The following is a 22,146-nucleotide window of genomic DNA, read 5'->3' on the forward strand; positions in this document are numbered from 1 at the left end:
TTAAAATGCGTAGCCTTAAAACCACACAAAAATTCACAAATCAGTAAACAACTTCAGAAACAACAGAAAAGTCCTTACAATGGCTTTGTGATGCTGCTGAGGTCTACACACAACTCGCAATGATCAGTGTGGTACCCAGTATTTAATTCTGTGTTGGTTTGTTTTGCACTTATCCAAAGGGACCAGCAAACAATTATTCCTCAGCTGTACATGTAGCTTCACTGATTTGTTTCTAGATGAAATTTATTTGATCTATGCATTCTTACCCGAGGCAATTTATATTTTTAATCCCCTATCAAATATTGTGGTGTCATAATTGCTTTTTTAAACTTTTGCCTTGCTTCTGTATCAATGAAACTGTCACAGTGGAGAAGTTGTGTAGCCAGACACTAGGAAAAGGTTTTCATTTAAAAAAAAAAAAAAAAAAAAAAAAAAAAAGGGAAATTCACTGACAAAGATAGCTATTTTGGGTCTCAAATGCCAAGCTTCAGGGTCATTCTAACAAAAGCACCAATAATAAAATTTCTGATCTGTTACTGCGATCTTAGAAAACTCAATGTTAAGAAAGTCTAACACTTCCAATTAGAAAATGTTATTGCAGCCTCTTTTGGAGATAGATGCTCACATGCTTCTCTGGTATGCAGCAAACATCTGAGTTCAGCAGAACAAGAACCTCCGGGCTACAGAAGTTTACCTCTGTCTCACAGAATTCCCATTCAGCTGAGACATGCACTTCTGATCAGCGTAACTTCTTTTCCCCTTTGTAACTCCTGAACAACATTTTAACTCCTGAAGACCACTTTCAATGAAGTAGCTCAAGAGCATGCTGAGGCCGTAGCCCCACAGTCACCAGGCAGATGTAGCACCACCACAACAGTGCACCAGAAAGCAAGGCATGCAGTGGCATGCAGGACTAGAAAGCCAGGTGAGGCAAGACCTTTAGTTCCTGAGACTCCACAAATGATTCAAGAAGCTATTTCCTCCACTGCGTGGAGCAGCACCCTGTCCTTCACCAAGGGTGTTTGAGGGAGGGAAGGAAAATTGCCAGGCTCTCTGCTACTGTCTCTCACTCCTGGGACAGTATTCTTCGCAGTCTCTAGCTGTGGTTTTTAGCTTTGCAGCACTCAATGATGACTGCTTATGCACAACATCATTCTAATTACGTGATCAAACACAACCGAACCGCTGTCTAATTCAGCAGCTAGAATGAATGAGGCAGAGGCAGAATTGAAATTGCACAGTCAGAAGAATTTCACGAGAAGTTTTTTGGGGCACAATTTACAAGGTAGAAAAGCTGTAGAAGGTACAAACTAATTCATAACTGTATTTTTCAAAGTTTTCCAGTTAAAGCGTTGGCTTCTATGTAGCTAATTTATGCCTACTGATAATAGATTTGGAAAAAGAAAAAGGAAAAAAAAAGTCAATCCATCACAGATGGAAAACTGCTATAGTTTTTTGCTGATTTTGAAATACAGTATATGGACAACTCTTCCCTCAAATCATTCTCTGTAATCTCTTGATTTGTGTTGATTTACTCTGGAAAATTCTTCAGTTTGTCAGTATTACGGTGACACTCAGAATTTTACATGTCACCACACAGCACATAGAATGTCCTCTGCAGTGACAACGAAACGTCAGCCCTGGACAGCTTTATTTACATGATCTATGACATTGTTTAACTGTAAGTTCACCCTTTGGATTTAGGTTATGTTGTTTTCGTTAGAGCTGGGTTGTTTTCATCTAAATTACCTGTTATTACACCTACTGATACTACATGAGTGGCATGACACAGGAACTGTGCAGGCTATGCTCAGGGTGAAGGGCCACTCAACCAAAAAGGCTTGATCACACATAAGCGAGAGAGCTGGGTACAGCTTTGCTTGTCTTAGTTGCATACATAAGATTTAATGTTGTCAAAGCAGTCCAACAAGTTCTTGGACCAGAGGCAGAAAGACTTGTTAGGAGAGACCATAAGGTTTCATGCAGCTTTGGCTAGATGTTGGAAGGTGGATATATAGAAATATAAATACTGTTAAAATTATCAACAACAGAGATGTGTGAACTTTTTAGACCGCAGTCTAAAAGAATAATCTGATTCCTGTCAGTGGTTAGTAGGCATGCTTATAATTTTGGTGCATTTGAGGTCGCAACAAATCACAAAACTGGGAAAATTATTGTCACACAGAAAGATTTAACAAGTGAAGTATGCTGGGTCCTAGATTTGACTAAAACTGTTTCTAACAAAATGAGAGAACAGCCTGCTTCTTGTCCGCTGTTTTGGGTTCATACGCTGACAACCTCAGCTGTCATTACGGACCAGATATAAAGTGGGTGATAACACAGAAGGCAGAATCCTGGGATTATTTTTCTAAAACTTATAGAACGGAAATATTCACAAATTGTTCAAACGAGGTGGTCAGGGGAAAGGCAGCCCACTTTAGTTTGCAAAGTGCTGCCTTTGGCTGCTGCCTGTTTTGCCATGGCAGCTCTGCAGCTGGGGCTCAGCACCCGTAGAGCGTGCTGTCCTAGACTGAAGGGGCTCAGCAAGAGCCCTGCTGCACTTTCTGCCTCCTCACCTTCCACAAGTTTCTTCATGTGAAGAACTCCAAGGGGGAAGTCCTACCATACCATATACTCTACTGAAGCGCAAGATCTTTGTTGTGTTATGAGATCTAAAAAAAGAACACTGTCTTAACATTGCTCTAGCAGAGGCTAGATAATTGAAAATCTATCCTCAGCAGCAGCAACAGCTGAAGCAACAACCTGCTATGAGAAGATAGCAGAAGGTAACAAAGTCCTAAAAGGCGATTCCAAAAATACTAGAAAACTATTTGAAAATGTACTGTGCATTTGTCTACAATAATGTCATTATAATACTTTAATGTTCCTGTGTTTCACTAAAATGCTTGCAGGCTCCAAGAATCCTATTTGCAACTGGAGCACCTCTCCAAGGAAGAAAACTAGTTCATCGTAGAAATCATGACTGCCAGAAAAGAGGAGCAGTGATGTATGAAAATATAATTCATTGAACATCAGACCTGACAACCTCAGAGCATTTCCAGGCTATGTCAGCTACTAACACCATTTTTTACATTACAGGTGGATTCATACTCAGCAAAAAGTAGCATTCAAGTTAAGGAATATTTTTGCCTTGAGCTGTCATAAAGATTAACAACAGTGGAGAGAATGTTAATTGGTGAAGCCAAAATCTCAGAAGTACTGCAGTGTGAACAGAGAACTAAAATACAGTTTTAGAAGTTTAGGGTTTTTTGCTGGCCACAAAGTAAAAATGTCACATTGCAAAATATTCCCCAAGGGAAAATTTTGCTCTTAGGTGCACATAAAAATTCTCATCAGGCTAAATTCTAATTCTTGTAACATCAATGTGGGTCACTTTCACTGAAGATAAAAAAGACTCCTTCTAAAAGCTTTTTAAAATTGCCCACTGATGGGGTAACCTAGATGAAAACAGAACATAAATTAAAGTTTGCCATGCAACTATTCAGCAATGGAGAGAAGTAGTCCAACTAATCTAAATCAACAGATCTTTGTAAATGTGGTACAAAAATTACCACAAAAATGCATTTGTTTTATTTCTTTTCTTAGAGTATCCAAATCAATGATGTAAAGGATAAAAATAAGCAGGTTAGAACTAATTTTATACTTCATAATTTCTTTCCTAAATGAACCTGCTTTAAGATTTTGGCATATTTAGAAATATATTTATCATTTATGTGCTTTAATCATTCTCTAAACTCTCAATACTTAATACAAAGCAAGATACGTTGAGAAGATTTTAGAGCAGTATGATAACAACTCTTCAAAGAACAGTTGCAAACATACGCTAAAATTTTCACAAACTAGTTTATGAATAATCTTCCTATTGCTTCAACCTTCATAATATTATCTGTATGCTCTTTGAGATTTCTCCTTTATCTTTTTTCCATATTTCATATTCCCAAATATCTAATACCCAGTTAAGAATTACACTGTTGTGCCAAAAGAATATATATGAGGAAAACTGATCACTAAAATATTCAGCATTTCTTTGATTTACATGATCTGCATTAGAAGTTGCAGCCTTTTATAAGCATCACTAGATGTTACTTTCTAAATTGCTATACTCCACCACATTATTTTAATCGCTCACAGTTATTTGACATCTGAGTCATGTAATTCCTCATAGTACACTATCTAGAGGCATTCTCCAAATGTGCTTGAACAAGCTCTTGTGTCTAATCATTCATTACTAACTTACAGCACTACAACTGATCAGCACTCTTAAAATATATTCATTAATTCTAGAAAGCATTTCAGAAAAAGTTAACTTTAAATTTTCTGTGAGCAAAAAGGATTTTAGAATAACATTTTGAGTTATATCCACAAATTATTTATTAAAGCACTTTGCTAGGTATGGACCTTCTCCTGCTTACAATGAAATTAAAAGAGATTTACCACTGATTGAAACAGGAACAGGATCAAACCAGTAAAATCTTACTATACTTTGCCTGTACAGTGAAATAATAATAAAATGCAGTGTTTAATAAAAGAAGTGAGAGCAATAATACTAAAATTTTGCATCTTTATGGCATTTATTGTCCCAGAAGTGTCCCGGTGTAAAGCCAGTAAACAATAACTTCCTTATCTGTCTGAAATCTCACTGAGAGTTTTAGGTACACAGAACAGAATTACCAGAGCTGGAATGATCCCAGGGCAGCAGGGCTAACATCTGTTCCCGTGGAAAATAAAACAAGAACTGTAATACCCTCAAGCAGTCAGGAATTCAGTTTTATACCATTTCTAAAATACATTCTGTCTAAAATCATAGCGGTTTTTAACTCCAGAGTCATGACTGAAAGGCCTTCACATCTTGAACTTTAAGCTAACACAGGTCCTTCTGCAGTGCCCTCTTCTAGGAGGGAAGGGAGATAAATCAGAGGTAGGTCTGAGGAACGAGTTTGCAGACCGAGGCTGATGCCGGATAACTAATCTTGCTGCTTTGACCACTGCATACCAAGAGAATATGCTGCAGCTGAAGGCTGTACTATGTTTGGTGAATTTCATGCCCAAGCCACTGAGCAGCTGAGGGCTTGGAAGTATCCATGGAAGATGTCTTTGCTTGTCATTTCAAATGGAGACATAGCAGCTAGAACCAGTAGCATCCCTAAGTTTGCCATACATCTTTTTTCTTCTCTTAGCAACGCCAAATGCAGGAATAGCTATACCACTGAAAAACACTGTTACTCTGGTATGTCCACAATTCATAGATTTTTGCCTATATGTCATTGCATTGTCTGCAAAACTCACCTGGAAGCATGGTTCAGTTGTGCCTGTACCAGCCTGCACTTGTTTGATTCACAGACCATCTGCCAGGTAACCCTAAAAGAGCCTAGCTGGCTCTTCAGGACCATCACGCTCTATCTAGTAAACACTTTAATGGCCCATCTAGTAAACACATGGCCCGTGCATGTATGTCTATATCTGGACATATTTCTAAGAAATGAATAAAATCTGTAAGTGATCTGCTCTTCAACAAGGACAGTAACATCAGTTTCAGGAAAAGCACAGTCAGGTGAGAAGATGTTCATTAAACTCCATGCACTATTAAACAAATCAGAATAACAACAAGAGGCACTGGAGACTGGAAACTCGGAACTGCTCAGTGATGCAGATCATATGAAAGCCTTCCAGGAAATCTTTTCCATTCCCATTATATTCTTCTAAATACACCTTTCCCTGAAGTCATCTTTTCCAGACACTGTTCTTAAAAAAAGGTGGGGGGGTGTTAGGGACATAGCTATAGATTTAATTCCTCTCCCAGGGTGTCCCCATCCAGAATCCAGACCCTGCTGACTCTTCATCTGTACCTCTGCACTCAAGACATTTCTCTCCTGGGGAAGGAGCAGTCTTCCTTTACAGGCAGCAATACTTGAAAGGGGCTTGAAAGAATTTTAACCTGCCCTATATAAGCGTAGCACTCAAGACAGTTGTTTGCTAGGCTACCGTATTAATTGACACGTTATGTGCTACCACAGCTACCAAGAACTTCATCAGGGCAATTAAAGCAGCTGAAATACTCCCTTCTCCATCACACTTTCCTTCTGCACCCCCCTTAATAGCAATGTTCTAGTCCTTCCTTGGGAGGTTACAACTGCAGTGTCAGAAATAGCTAAGCTTCACAAACAGAAAATTAGAAATCTGCAACATTATCAACACCACACACCTTGCACCAAATTTTCCATTTTGGATTATAATTGCAGGAGAGACCCTGCCAAAACAGTTCTTAGAGCATATATTGCAAATCCTTAACTCTTTTACACAGGCTTGTATATGGAGAAGAGAGACACTCCTGCTGATATGGGATCACCACCAGAGATCCACACTGATGGGTCATCTGCCTTTGATCATAAGATATCAACATTGTTTGAAGCCACAGTATAAGCAGATGGAGTTACTCCAGGTTTTCTATTATTTTTTCAGAGATGGTATTTAATTGGTACACTTACTGCAAGAGGGTCACTTCTCCATAAGTGTCTGTAAGATTTTATCCTATCACCCTTTGTCATTAGTCATATGAAGAAGATTTCCTATCTCTTGTCAAAAAGAACTTGGTGAAGCGAGGTATAGGGCTTTACCGCCATGAAAGAAGGTACATAACATTTTTCCTTCTTTTTCTACTACATGCTGGAGGGGTGGCAAAAGTACAGCTTCCCTAACTAGTACTTCTGTCTAAATAGAACACAAAAGGCCATCTAACCATCAGGAAAAACAATTTCCCACTTACACAAGAGATACCTTTCCCACTTACGCAAGAGATACCAGAACCCATAGTTCCTATGTTGCTTGTCCAGCTTGTATAGACTGTCCCATCTTTCAGTATTTTTTTTTTCTTTTTTCCTCAAATGGCCCTCTATACCAACCTCAGACAAACCCAACTGGCAGAGGAAGAAACTGTCTTGAAAACTCTCTTTAAAACCACTGATACCCTCTTCCAGCTTAACTGCTGATCTGGCGCAGGGCAGAGCTTCCACATTTTGTAAATTTTATTTTTTCTTTGATCTTTCAAATTCAAAGACTACAGAAAAGAAAAACAGAACAAAAGAAAACAAAACCAACAAAGATAAAACAAAGGTGGATTGGAAGCAGGCAGCTACAAAACAAATCACACTTCAGAAAAAAACAGCATGGTGGAAGTACTGAAATATGCTTTTTTTCTTCAGAAGCTTGAAGGAGAACTACCCTGTGAAGCACAAACCTGCACTACGACTCAGACAATGTAATCACCTTCACTGGAGCTTTGTTACTTTATTATTTGTAGGGACTTCCACTCTTTGCACCCAAAGTAGCAACAAAGGAGCTTCTAGGGCATATTACGTGTTATGCCAAACACTGCCTAGCTACAGACAAAATTAAATATAGAGCAGAGGAAGCTAAGAGATGTTAGCCAGATCTTAGAAAATGTTTCACTAGCTTTTCTGTAAATGTATGTTGCTCATTTATTTTCATCAAATATCACCCTATTAGAATGACAGATACAGCAATAACTGTTCTACAACTTCAGACTAAAGCCTTTTTTATTTGCCACCTACTATATCTATTAAATCATCAACTGCTGATTAGCTTGAGGGCTAATCTTGAAATGTTACAGTTAATCTCAGTTCTCACTTTAAAAAGTTAGGATTTCCTTCTGTATGCAGTTTTACATTGTTGGCAGATGAAAACATTTGCACTGAATTTTTCTAATAAGCAAACATTGTTTATGACCCTATGCAAACTTGCTGATGGCTTGCAGCTCTGTCTCTTAAATGAACTGGCCATATAGAGAGCTAATTATTTCACCAATCCACCATACTGCTCTCAGTTGCTCATCTGAGATGGATAATGCACTGGAAGTTAGGAGGGAATAAGGAAGTAAGAGGTTCACCATATTTATCTCCACTGGAGGAAGCTCAGATTCAAGGTTTGGGAAAACCAAAAAGAGATGTAGGAGGTCTTGCACATAGCCAGACCCCAAGTATTTTCTTTCTTGTGCTACACAAGAAACCCTGTAACATGAAGCAAGTTCTGAAAAATCAAAAGGAAACACAAAGCATTAAGTTCACAGTAGTTCACGTTCATAACCCATGGGGTCAGGTGTGGAAAAAACCCCAAGCTCTGTCAACAGTTGGGTGGGGTTGTGAGCACATGCATGTGTATGCATACATATATACGGCTTCCTGAGTATGCATTTTGCTAGCTTATTGAACTCCCTCAAATCACCCAGTTATGGATAAAGGCCAAAAGCAAATTTTCAAATGCTCAAAATTAAGACCAAGTAAAATTCATTGGAACATTCAAAAGCATTTCTCAGGAACAGGTATCTTTATAGTGTTAGGTATCCCACTGCACACTAAACCTCTACCCCATCCTTTATAAAATTAAATGTACTTTTAAAGCACTATTCTAGATTAACAAAAAGTTACTTGATTGAAATTTCTGCCCTCCCTCCAATATTTTTTACTACCCACCCTACCTCAGCCATGCCAATGACAAAAAAATTGACTGCAGGTATAAATAGCTCTTGAGGCTTAATTCAGAACTGTTCATGCAAAATTAACTGCACTGATCAATGCCACTACAGAAATATTTGTTAGACCCTCATATTAAGCATAAGTTCATTCTGCTGAAGTCCACCCTAATTCTGTCTGATTCTCTGCCAAAGGCTGACATATTCCTTAATTTAACAGTCTTAGGGTATGCTATTTTTCCAGGATGACATGAAATAAATATTTTCTCTCTGTTCCTATTCTGATGCTAACATCTCCTACATGTTTGAGATTCCTGTACAGCACAGTGGCTACTGAAGCCTGGAAAGTGGAGGCAAGCTGCTAAAATCAATTTTCAGAAATAATCAGCATCAAAATACAAAATGAACTTCATATCAATAAGCGTTTTTCCAGTTACGAAACATGACTGGATCCATTCAAATGCAAGATGCCAGGGACAGACTTGAAAGCTATTTCATGCCTGTGGTTTCAATTGTACAGCAGCTACTGTGATAGAATTTTATCCTACTGTGCTAGAGTCTCTAGCTGACATAAAAGGAAAGACAACACTGTATTTAATTTTCTCTGTCCTCCACTGTAATTCTTTTTCCATTACACACAAATCTTAGAAGGCCTTAAGGATGAGAAATAAATTAACAATTCTGAAGCCTGATTTATAATCACAGATAATAGCAATAAACTCAGGCAGCAGAACACCCTATTGCAACAGTTAGAGGACTTCAGGCATAAACCAGGGAGAATGGTAACATTCATGACGTCACATCAGTGACAAAGGTGAAACAATTAGAAAATTAGCAGAAAGCATTTTTAAAAATAATGTCATGTTTTCCATAAACAATAAATTAAAAATTATCTCCAACACGCATTGTATTTTTCCCACTACCTGGCTGCCACATGGAAACAATACAAACTTTTACCATGCTGAGAACAAATGTGGTACTTAATATCTTCCCAAGTATAACCAACTTTTTTGCTAACAAATATAAACATTGCTGGAGTTGTAAGGTCCTACGTAACCATCCATAGTCTTTAGAAAGAGGAAAAAGAGGAAAAAAAATTACTAAACCAAATCCAAATTCTCTAGATGGATTTTGATTCAGTATGCTGAGCTTATGACTCAGTATCCTGAGAAGACAGCACTAATTCTTCACTAATTATCAAGCCTTCAAGTTATACTATGGTAGTATTACACAGAATAAAGTTAGACTTCTTTTTTTTTTTATCCTTTAGGCAAACAATCTTGCTTTAGGAGAATTATTCTAGCTCTGTGGAAAATTCTCTTTGGCTTTCACACATACCTGATGGGCATGTTATAGGTAGTATGCTATAAACTGCTGTATAATTGAAACACAGATATATAGATACCCAGATACATATTTTGTTTCCCATCACTTTATCACTTGATACCGATTCAAAGCAGTAACACTTTAACAGAGACCTCAATAGATTCTTCAACTCTAAATTACCTCCAGTGGCTCTACCAACTATATAAGGGGACTCCTCAGACATCTAAACTGTGTCAAAATAAATTGTGCGAGTACTTCTTTTCTTATCTTTCATTTTCTAACACCTAGGTTGTCAGAAAGAACGTGTACTATTTGAGAAGAGGGATATATTTAGCAAGGAAACAGGCATCTGGCAGCTTAGAAACCATTAGCGTGGCAGGGTTACGTTCCATTTACAAAACTGGCTTTATCTGGATTAAGAAAAGTGGAAAAAATTATCCAAATCCTTTAAGAGTTTTGTTTGTTTGTTTGTTTCAATAACTATCCCATCAAAAAATAAGTGCTCTGATAAGCAAGGAATTAGAAAAATGTAAACCATGAAATCCAACCTACTCCCAAATCAAAAGGACTCCTGTCCTGAAAGCTGGTCACTGCAGATGGACCATTCTAACCACACAAGGCATACTTGATTTGAAAACGGCCAACCTCAGGGGATCTGACTACAGAGTTAGGACTTTCAGAATAACAAAACCGTAGGAACATCCTTGCAGGTCTTTTGTTTGTTCATATTGCATTTCTCATCACAAAGTCCTTTTGCATCTGTAAAACAGTATCCATTTTACTTTTGAAAAAGTGTAGCAGATAACTATATTACTGTTTTCTGCTAAAACACCAAATATACATTTCCTTGCTCTATATTCGAAACACACAAAAAAATTACATGGTAATCAACATGACTATAAGTCAGATAAGCAGGAAGCAAAACTAACAGAAGGAACCATTTTGCTAAGAGAAAAAAACAAAATCCAGAAAAAGAGCAGAACCTGCAGAAATGTTTAAGGAATAGCTATGATTTTCTTTCCAATAGATTTCTGACAGTAGAATTAGAATAAGTAACATCTATGTACTGAGCTTCTGATGCACAAAAAGAGGATTAGTCCTGTCAAGTCTTTGGAAAATAGCCTAAACTGTTTTCTAAATGTTGTCTCCTATGGAAAAAAAAAAAAAAAAAACCACCACAGAAAAAAAAGAACAGAAAAAGAATGACATTCTGTGTAATCAGGAACTAGCACACTTCACTCCCAGTAAGTCTTTCCAAAGTTGTTTAAAAAGTTCCACAAAAAACACCACTTGACAGTGATTATATTTTTTGTGGTTTACTATAAATAATTTCAAAGAAAACGAAAATTTGGTAAAGGGATTTATTATTTATGACATGACAGTCTTTCTGATATATTCACAGAAAGCATAAAGAAAGATGCCTTTTAGGAGATTTGGCATTTTTAGATTCTTGTCTACAGCCTCTTGTCTACATTTTCCTCTTACCTATTAATTAACTTATTTTACTATATCATTGGATGAGTTTTTGGATCTTGATAAGATTTAGTACTTCCTTTTATTTCTTCTTGTTTCAGAAACTCATTTTATATTTGGCATAGATACTCTAGAATAAATGAATGTCCTTTTCCTGTTTAGAATAAGTTTTCAAAAATAAACTGTAAAAATTTTATACTAAAATACTTTTTCTGGAAACAAATATTAAAATGAGATTTGGCACTCCAAGACCCAAAACTTACATTCCAGTGAAAGTTTTAAACTAGGTCATAAATGACAGCAATTTATTAGACTGAAGAATAAAAAGTTTAAAGATATTTCTGGTAAGAATCAATCTATTCCTTCAACTTTCTGAACATTTCAATGCAAAACTTTTAATATTTGCTCTAAAACTTCTTCACACTGTCTGGAAAAACTTCAGTATTGTTAGTTGTGATTATATCCTAAGAGCATGTAGCTGCTATAGATTTTCTTCTCTCCATATCTTTCTGATTAAAATGTTTTTGTGAATGTAGTATAGGAACAAGAAGCATGATCCCTGCAGATTTGGGCTGTGCATTGTCACGATGACTTGGTAGACCAATCTTAACGAGAAATGTTTTACAAAGTGCCTCAGACAAGCACTAAATGCAGTAAATAACTGTGCAGTAATTTCTTTAAAAACCATTACACCTGAGGGAATAAAGTAAGTAAATATGGTTGAACATGATAGGTGATACTTTGATCCATTCCCTCCCTAAAGGGATGCGGTTCATATGTGATGTTTTGCTGGTGTCTCTGAAACTAATAAAAAAGAGCCTTCTTCATCTTAGAGGTTTTGGATATTTTTTTATTGCGGAGGGAGCAGTGAAGGGCAATTAAGCAGTGCTAATGAAATCTATCCATTTTACCATAATCGGCTGTCAAGACTGAACAGCAGGCAAAAAGACTAAAGATGGGAAAAGGGGGGAAAAAAGAACTACATAGCAATATACAAGTTCAACCACATTGAGAGATACTATACTGGAATAACTGAGGACAGAGATGTCCGAGTCCCTGCAGAGTCTGGTTCACAGCTGCTGCTGACTGAAAGTTCTATCAAAGACCCAGTCCTGCTATGGATGTAACAGGATACCCAATTCTTTTACCAAAACTCTCAGTCAAATTCAGTGTAAAAAGAAAGAAAATTTCATATTGTACAGGCAACTAGACTCTCATGTTGTCTTGCCATGATTGTTTTTACTTACAAATCCTAAATTAGTTTTAATTGTAGTGTGATACAAAACATAGGCTTCTTCAGCAATTAACAAGGACACCAAAAAGTTGAGCCTGCACCCATTGTTGATGTCTATAAGTAGGTATTTCCTCCTTGAACCAGTCTATGACAACCTTAGTTCTGCTACTTCAACATGTTTTGAAGTTAACTGATATCCAAGACAATTTAAATTAAGGCAGGGACAGAATCTGACAAGCTACTGCACAGTGGCAGAAATGATGCCAACCTTCTGCATGCTCTTGCTGCAGGGAGGTGCCTAAAAGCACTCCGTGCACTGCTGAAGTACACATTTCTTCAAAACTTTTGATTTCCTTATCTAGCCATGTTGCAGCCCAAGTAAACTGCTTAATGAAGCATGTTCCAGGAAGTTCCTTGTTTGCTGCTATTGGAAACTGTGAAGACCATTCTCCCTGAAATGGAGTCTGCTCATCTCTCTTGCTGAAGGAGTATGGCTCTGCAGACTCCTGAACACGTATGCGCCATTAACTTCTGACTGACATTGCCTCAAATACAATTAAGCAATTAAGAAGTTTAGGGCCACTCTCCTATTGCCCGTTTTACTCTGCTAAAAACTAGAAGCAATAAAAAAAATTTACGATGAATTTGAAATGGTGCAATTGAAAACAGAATGAGGTTATTACTATATGTGACCAGTTCTTCTCTTAAGTCATAGCCAACATGCTTTGTACTTGACTGTGAAAAAATACAAATTATAAATAAACTTGAATGGCAACTGAAGTATGTTGTAAGAATATCTAGGATGTACAGCACTGGAGTTAGAGACATTAGTGTACTATAACTTATTACCAAAAATAAATGATGCAGGGAAATAAGAGGTATTTACAGATCACGTTCCAGCTACTCCTCAACTGCTAAAACAGTCACTTAAAAGGTCACTGCAGCTTGCAACACTTGTAGTTCCCTTGAGACCACTTTGAGTTTTTAATTCTGATGACATTCCTGCTTAAAAACCTGACAACTAAGGAACTATACAGTGCCATCACTTGGCATCAGAAGACAGGTGATCAGCAAGAGTCTTAAGGCAACAACATTAATTCTTAAGGTAAAGTAGAAGTGTGGAAACTCTGAAGATACAGGAAATATACAACTGTCTGTCTTTTTCAAGAGTATTTAAAATTTAATGCTTGCTTCAGCTACTGACATAAAATCACAAGCCTCCTCTACCCCACAAATATCTGTTTAGAACTTACCGTTACTCCAAAGAAGTTGGTTTCATTCATAGCATCCAGAAAAATTTTGCCAAGTTTGTGATTTGTGTAGTTAAAATCTTCAATTTTTTGGTGCTTGTTGGTGGCATTCAGATACTTCATTGCCCGTTGCAGGGTCTTGGCAATCACCCATATTCCATCATAGGCATAACCATGAAATTTGCTGGATTGCCCATCGCCACGCTTAGCATTGTATTCCTTTTCATATTGCTGTGGAGTCTGCAGAGGAGAAAAACTTCAGTTTTATTTCAATACTTAACATTTTACAGAGTTGCACCCAAACCTACACCTTGAACTGCACCCCCCAATTTAGAGATATGCATGACTAATACAGAAAAGGCCGCCCAAACAAAAATTAAGAAACTAAAATTCCAAAAACATGTGCTGCCTGACTTACAAGACTGGGAGTGAGACCTAGGAGACAGAGAGACTGAAAAGCAGTTGTTCCACTTCTCTGTATGAAGGACAACTTGCTTTATTTTGCTTTTGTACAAAAGACTTCAGTTCAACCAAAGCTACCAGCATACTGGCGAGCCATAAAACTAGAACAGAGAGTAAGTCTGTATCCCTGCAAATTAGTGGTCTGATTACACTTTATAGGATAACGCAAATCAAATAACCTTTACTTAAGCAACTATTTGCTTAATATGAAATTATCTGAGTGGCAATTTGTCTATGTTTTACAAGTTTACTATGCTCTTTATGGTGTGCTATCTTACAATGAGTTGCCTTTTTATAAACTTGCCTTCTGTGCTCACTCAGCAAGGCATGAAAGAGATTAAAAAAAGATGAAAAGCAGCAAAATCTGCCATGTTGATTCATTGGCCAGAGTTTGCATGAATTTGTTCTGTGATAAATGTTATGTACTTTATAGTAACCACATATTTACATATTTAAAACAAGTCCCACTCCCCACCACCTAGTTCTGAGAGGCACAAATCACCAATGAAATTAGCTGTTTGCTGGATTAGGTATAAACATAAAAGATTTCTGTTTCTGTTCTCAATTATTTAACTTGACATGACTCAGCACATGATACTGAAGACTGTAATTCAAGCTTTACTGTACATTTAACTATAACATTCACACAGGGGGAAGAGGACAGATTTGAAGCAAGGAACTTTACTGCTTCCTTACCCTGTAGAGAATTTGAATTTATTTCTAAATATTTTAAAATTGCCAGCCAGTGGAAAGATGAGACTAACCATGATGACTGCCAGCTCTCTTTGTAGAGGAACCCTTTAGCTTCACCTCCCTCCTCAGTGCTTTGCTGTGTCAAGACACTGGTGAGACAACTGATGGTATAATAAAATAGTTGGAAGAAAAATACTAACCCTTCCTGATATGGTCTTTATCATTTTTGAGCTGAGAGGCTCAAAATCCACTCCAATATAACCTTCCATGGCTGCAAGAAGATTTTTGCTGAGACATTGCGAGGAATTAATCCAGGATTCCCACCAAAGGTTTTCATACCACCCTGGAATAATCCACTGATATTTGCTGCCATACATTTCTTCATCATAAGCCTACAAAGAAAGAAAAAAAGAAAAGCTAATAGACATTGTAATAGACATACTGAACATAAAAATAATTGTTTTCTGTTCATGTTTTTTTCCATTATTAATGAAATTATGGCATAATTGAAGGATACACAAGTATTTTGAACAGTTTAGAATAATTACTTGCTAATAATGAAGACTCCTTTCTTGAAGATTTCTGTCTAACATTCAGGTCATGAGAATTTACTAAAACCTATTTTGCTTTCAGTAGGCCATTTATTCAAAAACAGAAAAATAAAATACTGTATTCTAAAACCAGGGTAGATAAAGAGGAACACTGGCAGAAGACACAGCATTTGCACAGAAAATTCCCCATAACACAACTATTACACAAGTGGTAGGACCACCATGCCAGCACATTTAAACTAAGTTATTATCATCCTACTATCAACCTAAAGACCACATAAACCAGGATAAGGTTAAACAAGAAAACTTGGATCCTAGGCACCATCAAATCACAATGTTGCAAATACTAACTACGTGACTGTGCTAAAACAGAGACCACAGGGATGTTAAGTAAGCAGTTTCTTTTGAGGAGCATGAATCAACAGTAAATTGATAAAGCAAGCAAATCTCACTGGGGTTTTTTGGGGTTTTGGTGGTTTGTTTTTTTTTCAGCAAGAAATTTCTGGAGGTGAAATTCTATATTGTTTGAATACTGAATACAGCCCACTGTACTCCAAGATACTGAGATTACAGTTATCTCCAATACGTAGCAGATACATACAACAGGAAACAGAAATACTTTATTAGTCAGACACATATGCTGTTGTGCCTAAAAGCTGATCTATTCACAATAGATAATCTATTCCATTGTGAAGAGTGTTCTAGGATAAAATTAGCAAATTTTATCTTAGATGGTTTTCTCACTGTCTTGTAAGTACTAGATATTTTTCTTTTGACATTTCAGTCAGACTCTATTTCAAAACAGGAGGTTTCATGCTTCTTTTGCTCCTAATATAAGCAATACCGGAGATACAAGCCATACTTATAAGATAAAAATTCCAGTTTTCAGAAATACATGGTACAACCTTAGAGCTCTTAACTAGAAAACTGCTACATCTTCACAGAAAATGCTAGAGGAGGAACTTATGAAAATGCAAACAGGACATACTAGTCATTCAGAACATAACCTTTTCAAAAGTATCCCAAAGATCATACCAAAAGCCTATCAGATAAGCAAAGATGAATAGCAAAAAACATGAAATAGGACAGCCTCCTAAATACGTTAATACCCAAATTAAAACTGGGCTTTAAAGCTGTGACGGCTATTATAATGGTGCCAACTCCATTCATAAATGTATTGTGCACAAAGCATATTTGTTTGGATCCTGGTTGCAGGAGCTTTAATTCAGCCAAAATCAAATTCCATGCATTTGTACCTGATGCTGCTTGAATGTGCTCTTGTCTGACACCCAGTGTCTTGCATCTTGTATCTTATTCTGCAGTCCACATAAACTGTTTGTCTTTCTCTTGCTTATTAATTAATTCTACCCTTCCAGAAACACATCTGCTTTTGCCTCCTACCCATTCCCACTCCTGCTACAGCTATGACAACACTGCATCCCAGGTCCACCTGTGAGCAAACCAGCAATACCATCCTGCAAATACTTCCTGATGTCTAAAAGAATTTCCATTACACAATTAGGTCATTCAACAGCTTTCAGTGATATAGTGTCTTTTGACAGTTTTCAAATCACTGAGGACACAAATTGACATAGAATGGTGCTTTTAGAGAAGGAAATCTTGTGTAGCTTCACTAGCTCTATACAGATTAAAGTACCAAATTGTGTGTTGCAAGAAAGTATTGGCTGTGAACTATTCAGAAACTGAAGCTGTTGGAAATTTTCTGTTTGCATAAGCACTTGAGCCTGTTTCCTGCATAATCTATATATGTCCTGGGATATGGGCTGAAAATTGAAAGTTTCAAAATAGCCAGAAACTCCACCCTAGTAACAAGGGACCATTCCCAACAAGGTTGCACTGAAACTTTCACATTCCTGCAAGAATTTGGTTTACAAAAACCCATGACAAACACTTTAAGAGCTGGCAGCTCTTCATTTGAGATCTGGTGGAACGATAGGGCTTGAAGAGTAGTCTGGGGAAGGCAAAAGAAGGAACTAAATCAGCTCCTCCAAAGCTGAGCACCATGACCTACTCATTTTTCTAGTAACAGCACAGTTGTTACTGTTCAGGCATTTCAGTGTTTGAGTTTGTCATGGTTTAAGCCCAGCCGGTAAAAAAAGCACCATGAGGCTATTCGCTCACTCCTCCACCCCAGTGGGATGGGGAGGAGAAAATAGAAAGAAAAGCTCGTGGGTTGGGACAAGGACAGGAAGGGATCACTCACCACTTATGGTCAGGGGCAAAAGACAGGCTCAACTTGGGGAAGAAACAAAATCAGTTTAATTTACTACAAATCAAATCAAAATAGGATAATAAGAAGTAAACCCAAACCTTAGAACACCTCCCCCCGCACCCTTCCCTTCTTCCCTTGCACAGCTTCACTCCCAATTTCTCTCCCTCCTCCCGCCCGCTGGCACAGGGGGACGGGAATGGGGTTGGGGTCAGTTCCTCACACCTTGTCTCTGCTGCTCCTTCCTCCTCAGGGGGAGGACTCCTCACTCGTCCCTGCTCCACTGTGGGGTCCTTCCCACAGGAGACAGTCCTCCGTGAACTTCTCCAACCTGGGTCCTTCCCGCAGGCTGCAGTTCCTCACAAACTTCCCCGGCGTGGGTCCTTTCCACGGGCTGCAGTCCTTCAGTCACAGACTGCCCCAGGGCAGGCTTTGCCATGGAGCGGCAGCCATCTTGGGGGGCATCCCCCTGCTCCGGCATGGGCTCCTCTCTCCCCGGGCTGCAGGTGGGCATCTGTTCCCTGCTCCCCTCCATGGGCTGGGGGGACAGGGGACAGCCTGCCACCTCACCATGGGCTGTGGGGACTTCCCCTCCTCCTTCACAGACCTCATTATCTGCAGAGGGGTTCCTCTGACCTTCCCATCCCCTCACTCACTGCAGGTTTCCCCTCTTAAATCTGTTCTCCCACAGGTGTTACCACTGTCACTGATGGGCTCAGCCTCAGCCAGAGGTAGGTCCAACTTGGAGCTGGGGAAGCTTCCAGCAGCTTCTCACAGGAGCCAGCCCTGCAGCCCCTTCCCCACTACCAAAACCCTGCCACACAAACCCAAAACAGGGTTCCAGAAGACTTATTTCAAAATAATGCTTTTTGTCACCATTTCTTCCCTGTTGATTCTCTTAAATGGAGATGACTTTGATGCTTAAAAGATACATTTCCTTGAAATATGAGGATCTTTCTTGAACTGTTTGAATGCATACAGACCAATTCTTAAAGGTTTTAGTTTCTACGGGGAAGATTTGTTGGCACACAAAGGCAAGTTGAAGGAGGTTTACAAGCGCTTTGTACCACCAGAGCAGAATAAAGTAGTCATATGTCTTCCCTAATCTTTCCCGCATGCCCTTTCTAGGCTGCAAACCCCTGAGGTGCTGTTAAGCAGCCAGGAAACTGTCCTGGACATTTTTTGCCCTTGTGAGACTGATTTTTTTTTTTTTTTAATTTTTCATTCTTGTTTGAGTCCATAAAGAGGTGCTTATTTACAACAAAGAAATTTCTGTAAGAGATCTTTCTATGTGTAGAAAACAATTACTGGCAGTTTGTGTAACTGGGCCTACAAAACCTTACCGCCATTGAATTTCCACCATGTTTCCATCATGTCAGCATGGACAAATCCTATATCCCACCCCTACAAGAATTCCTGTAGACTTCTGAATTGCAATGAACCTCCACCTGTTTCTCATTAAAAATCAGTAGTGCCTTTAGTTCCAAAACAGAGATTCAGCAGTAAAACTACCAGTTCAAGAACAGAGTCCAGTCCTTTTATATCAACTGTGCTGATTAAGCCTGGCTTTAGTTATTATTAAATGTTTACTAAAAGAGCCACCTAAAGCTCATGCAGTGACCTATGCATAATAGTAATCTTCTTTAATTGTTTTCAGACAGATAATTGTTTCAGCTAAGAGTCAGTCTTGATCTGTGCACGGCTGTACTACATTATCTCTATGGCTTAAAGATAATATGTTGGAAAAATTACCACTAACAATTTTTAAAAATAAAATTTTCTGCAGAACTGAAGTTTTTGTTGGGAAGATGCAATGTCATGTTAATCCAATTTCAAATGAAAAAAAGATGTCTATCCAACACAGTTGACCATTTAGATTGTTGAATTGTTAAGTTTTGAGCAAAATACTCTAATTTCTATTCCATTAAAAATATCACATTCATCCTACTGAGGTGAAAGCAACATTAGAAAGATAAGATTTCTCACAGAATTAAATTTGCTAACTGTTTTCAACACTAGTGTTAAATGAATAGCTAAGCTTATTTAAATCATCATAGGAAACACCGGCTCACATTCACTTTGGCTTGAATTAGTCCTGTCACATTTTTAGTTTGCCACTGAATTAGACTATCTTTTAGTGTGTGTGTGTGTGTGTGTTGAAAGTGAGCATACTGTGTCTAAAGAAGAGCAAAGAAGCTGGTGAAAGGTCTAGAGCACAAGTCTTCTGAAAAGCGGCTGAAGGAACTGGGGTTGTTTAGCCTGGAGAAAAGGAGGCTGAGGGGAGACTTTATCTCTCTATACAACTACCTGAAAGGAGGTTGTAGTGAGGTGAGTGTTGGTCTCTTCTCCCAAGTAACAAGTGGTAGGACAAGAGGAAATGGCTTCAAGTTGCACCAGGGGAGGTTTAGATTGGATATTAGGAAAAATTTCTTGACTGAAAGGGTTATCAAGCACTAGAACAGGCTTCCCAGGGAAGTGGCTGAGTCACCACCCCTGGAGGTATTTAAAAGATGCTTAGATGTGGCACTTAGGGACATGGCTTAGTGGGACTTGGGAGTGTTAGGTTAACAGTTGGACTCCATGATCTTAAAGGTCTTTTCCAACTTAAATGATTCTATGATTCTATATAAACTCTAATGGATGTCCTGAGAAAACCTCACAGAATATGACTGTTGAATCCAGACAGAAAACTGAGGCAGACTTCAAAGATTTTCCCACCAATATAAATCATTAGCAAATAATATTATGGTTATAACCACAATTAGAAAAAAAAAAAAAATCTTGCACTAGTACAATAGCACATTCCTTTAACAAACTCAAAGCCTTTCTCCGGCTGACATCAGCCACCCTGCAAAATATACAGGAATCACAAGTGAAAATTGTCTGAAGATACACCTGGGGAAGGGGGCCAAAACACTTGACATATCTAAATTATTGTGCTCTTAGACACATAGCTGTAGGAGTGTATGAGTCAACAATATATTTTATGACTAATAACAAGCTTACTGACATATTGTAGTGCATTAATATATAAATGACCTACTTTGAACTGCCCCCTCCTGCGTTCAGTCTCCTGCTGAAACTCTCATAAATACATTTGTACAAGCCTAAATACATGATCTCTCAGATTTCTCCAGGCTCCAGAAAAATCCACCTTATTATTTTTGACACTAATGTACTTTAGAATCAGCCATCACTCTTTAAACTGCTCTGACTTACGCACACGTCCCATGTTAGTACCAAACCGTTGCTGCAGAAGGCTGTAGTGGGCGTTCGTGTGAAAAAGACATCCCCCACCTGAAATCCTTCAGACTAGAGCAGTGCAGACAAGAGGACGCCCTGCCTCTGCAAGGACTTCTAGGATTTCTTCAGTGGCCTGACATGCACACGGACTTGGAAAAGAATTGTAGAGGGAGACAACTAGATACTAAGGGCAGTAGCATAAGCGAGGCCAACCTCTTGTCTAATGTTGGGTTGGAAGACAGTTCTGACAGGGACCCCTCAGCTGGGGAAATGCAGCCCAGCCGCTACAGATCTGAGGAGGAGCTGGGCTCTGGAAAGACCGTTCTTTCTTCCAGGAATGGAAAAATGGGAGATTATCTCTGCCAATCCAACTTAACTTCTGGAACAAAAAGATCTCTATACAAAGACCTATCAGAGATGAGAAGAATGAAAAAGAAAATAATACTTTCTATTTCCTTTTGGATGCAAACAGATTTTTTTCCTTCCAAATATACTCTACAATCTCCTTTCCAAATTTTGCCAGCAACTGGGACAGCTGCTGAGTATGAGCCAACATGTGTCTGAGGCACATGTAACACTAAAATTTTGAACTTCTGCCTTTCCTTTCTTTGCTTGGATAGGTAACTGTCTCTCTAACTGAACACTAAAAAACACTTTCTGAAATTCAGATGCCATCATTACTGCTTTTCCATTATATTTATTGTGCTCTTGGCTCATACAGGATTAATCTGGTTATTTAAACTAAGAATTCAATACGAATACATAATTTAGGCCACTAAAATCTGCCTGTTTGGGATTTTTTTTTTTTTTTTTGAGCAGGTACAAAGAAAGATCTACATTTTAATCTTGCTACTTTCAATGGCAATCACCCTATGCATGTTTGCGGCACGTTCACACACACAAACAAATGGTGAGCATGGGGAATTTTATGTATGCTGGTCTTACTATATTTCTTTTAATTCAAAAAACTTTATTTTTTACAAACTAATATTTGCTTTCATGTAAAACATGTAAAATGTACAGCAGTCAGTAGTGAATGACAACTGTACAATTAGCAACACCCTGAGCAGCAGCAATTATTAGGGTTGCTTAGTTAGCATGTATAGGCACCACTTTAATTACTTATTCTTTCAAAGCAAAACATACAAAACCACATGCATGCAGACATTACCACCAGA

The 22,146-nt window shown here is 38.2% G+C and overlaps 1 protein-coding gene across 3 annotated transcripts in view; it reads right to left on the bottom strand.

Annotated features, from left to right (window-relative positions):
- Window positions 1–22,146, bottom strand: part of GABBR2 (gamma-aminobutyric acid type B receptor subunit 2) — a 483,069-nt gene that overhangs the window by 226,630 nt on the left and 234,293 nt on the right. For all 3 annotated transcript variants that reach the window (XM_049830441.1, XM_049830442.1, XM_049830443.1), the window contains exons 6-7: window positions 15,145–15,336; window positions 13,793–14,029 (exon numbers count right to left, since the gene is read on the bottom strand). In XM_049830441.1, the coding sequence (XP_049686398.1) occupies window positions 13,793–14,029; window positions 15,145–15,336 (429 nt within the window). The remainder of the gene's footprint in view (window positions 1–13,792; window positions 14,030–15,144; window positions 15,337–22,146) is intronic.

Source organism: Accipiter gentilis, chromosome 27 (genome assembly GCF_929443795.1).
Source record: "Accipiter gentilis chromosome 27, bAccGen1.1, whole genome shotgun sequence".
In the NCBI taxonomy this organism is placed as follows: Eukaryota; Metazoa; Chordata; class Aves; order Accipitriformes; family Accipitridae; genus Astur; species Astur gentilis.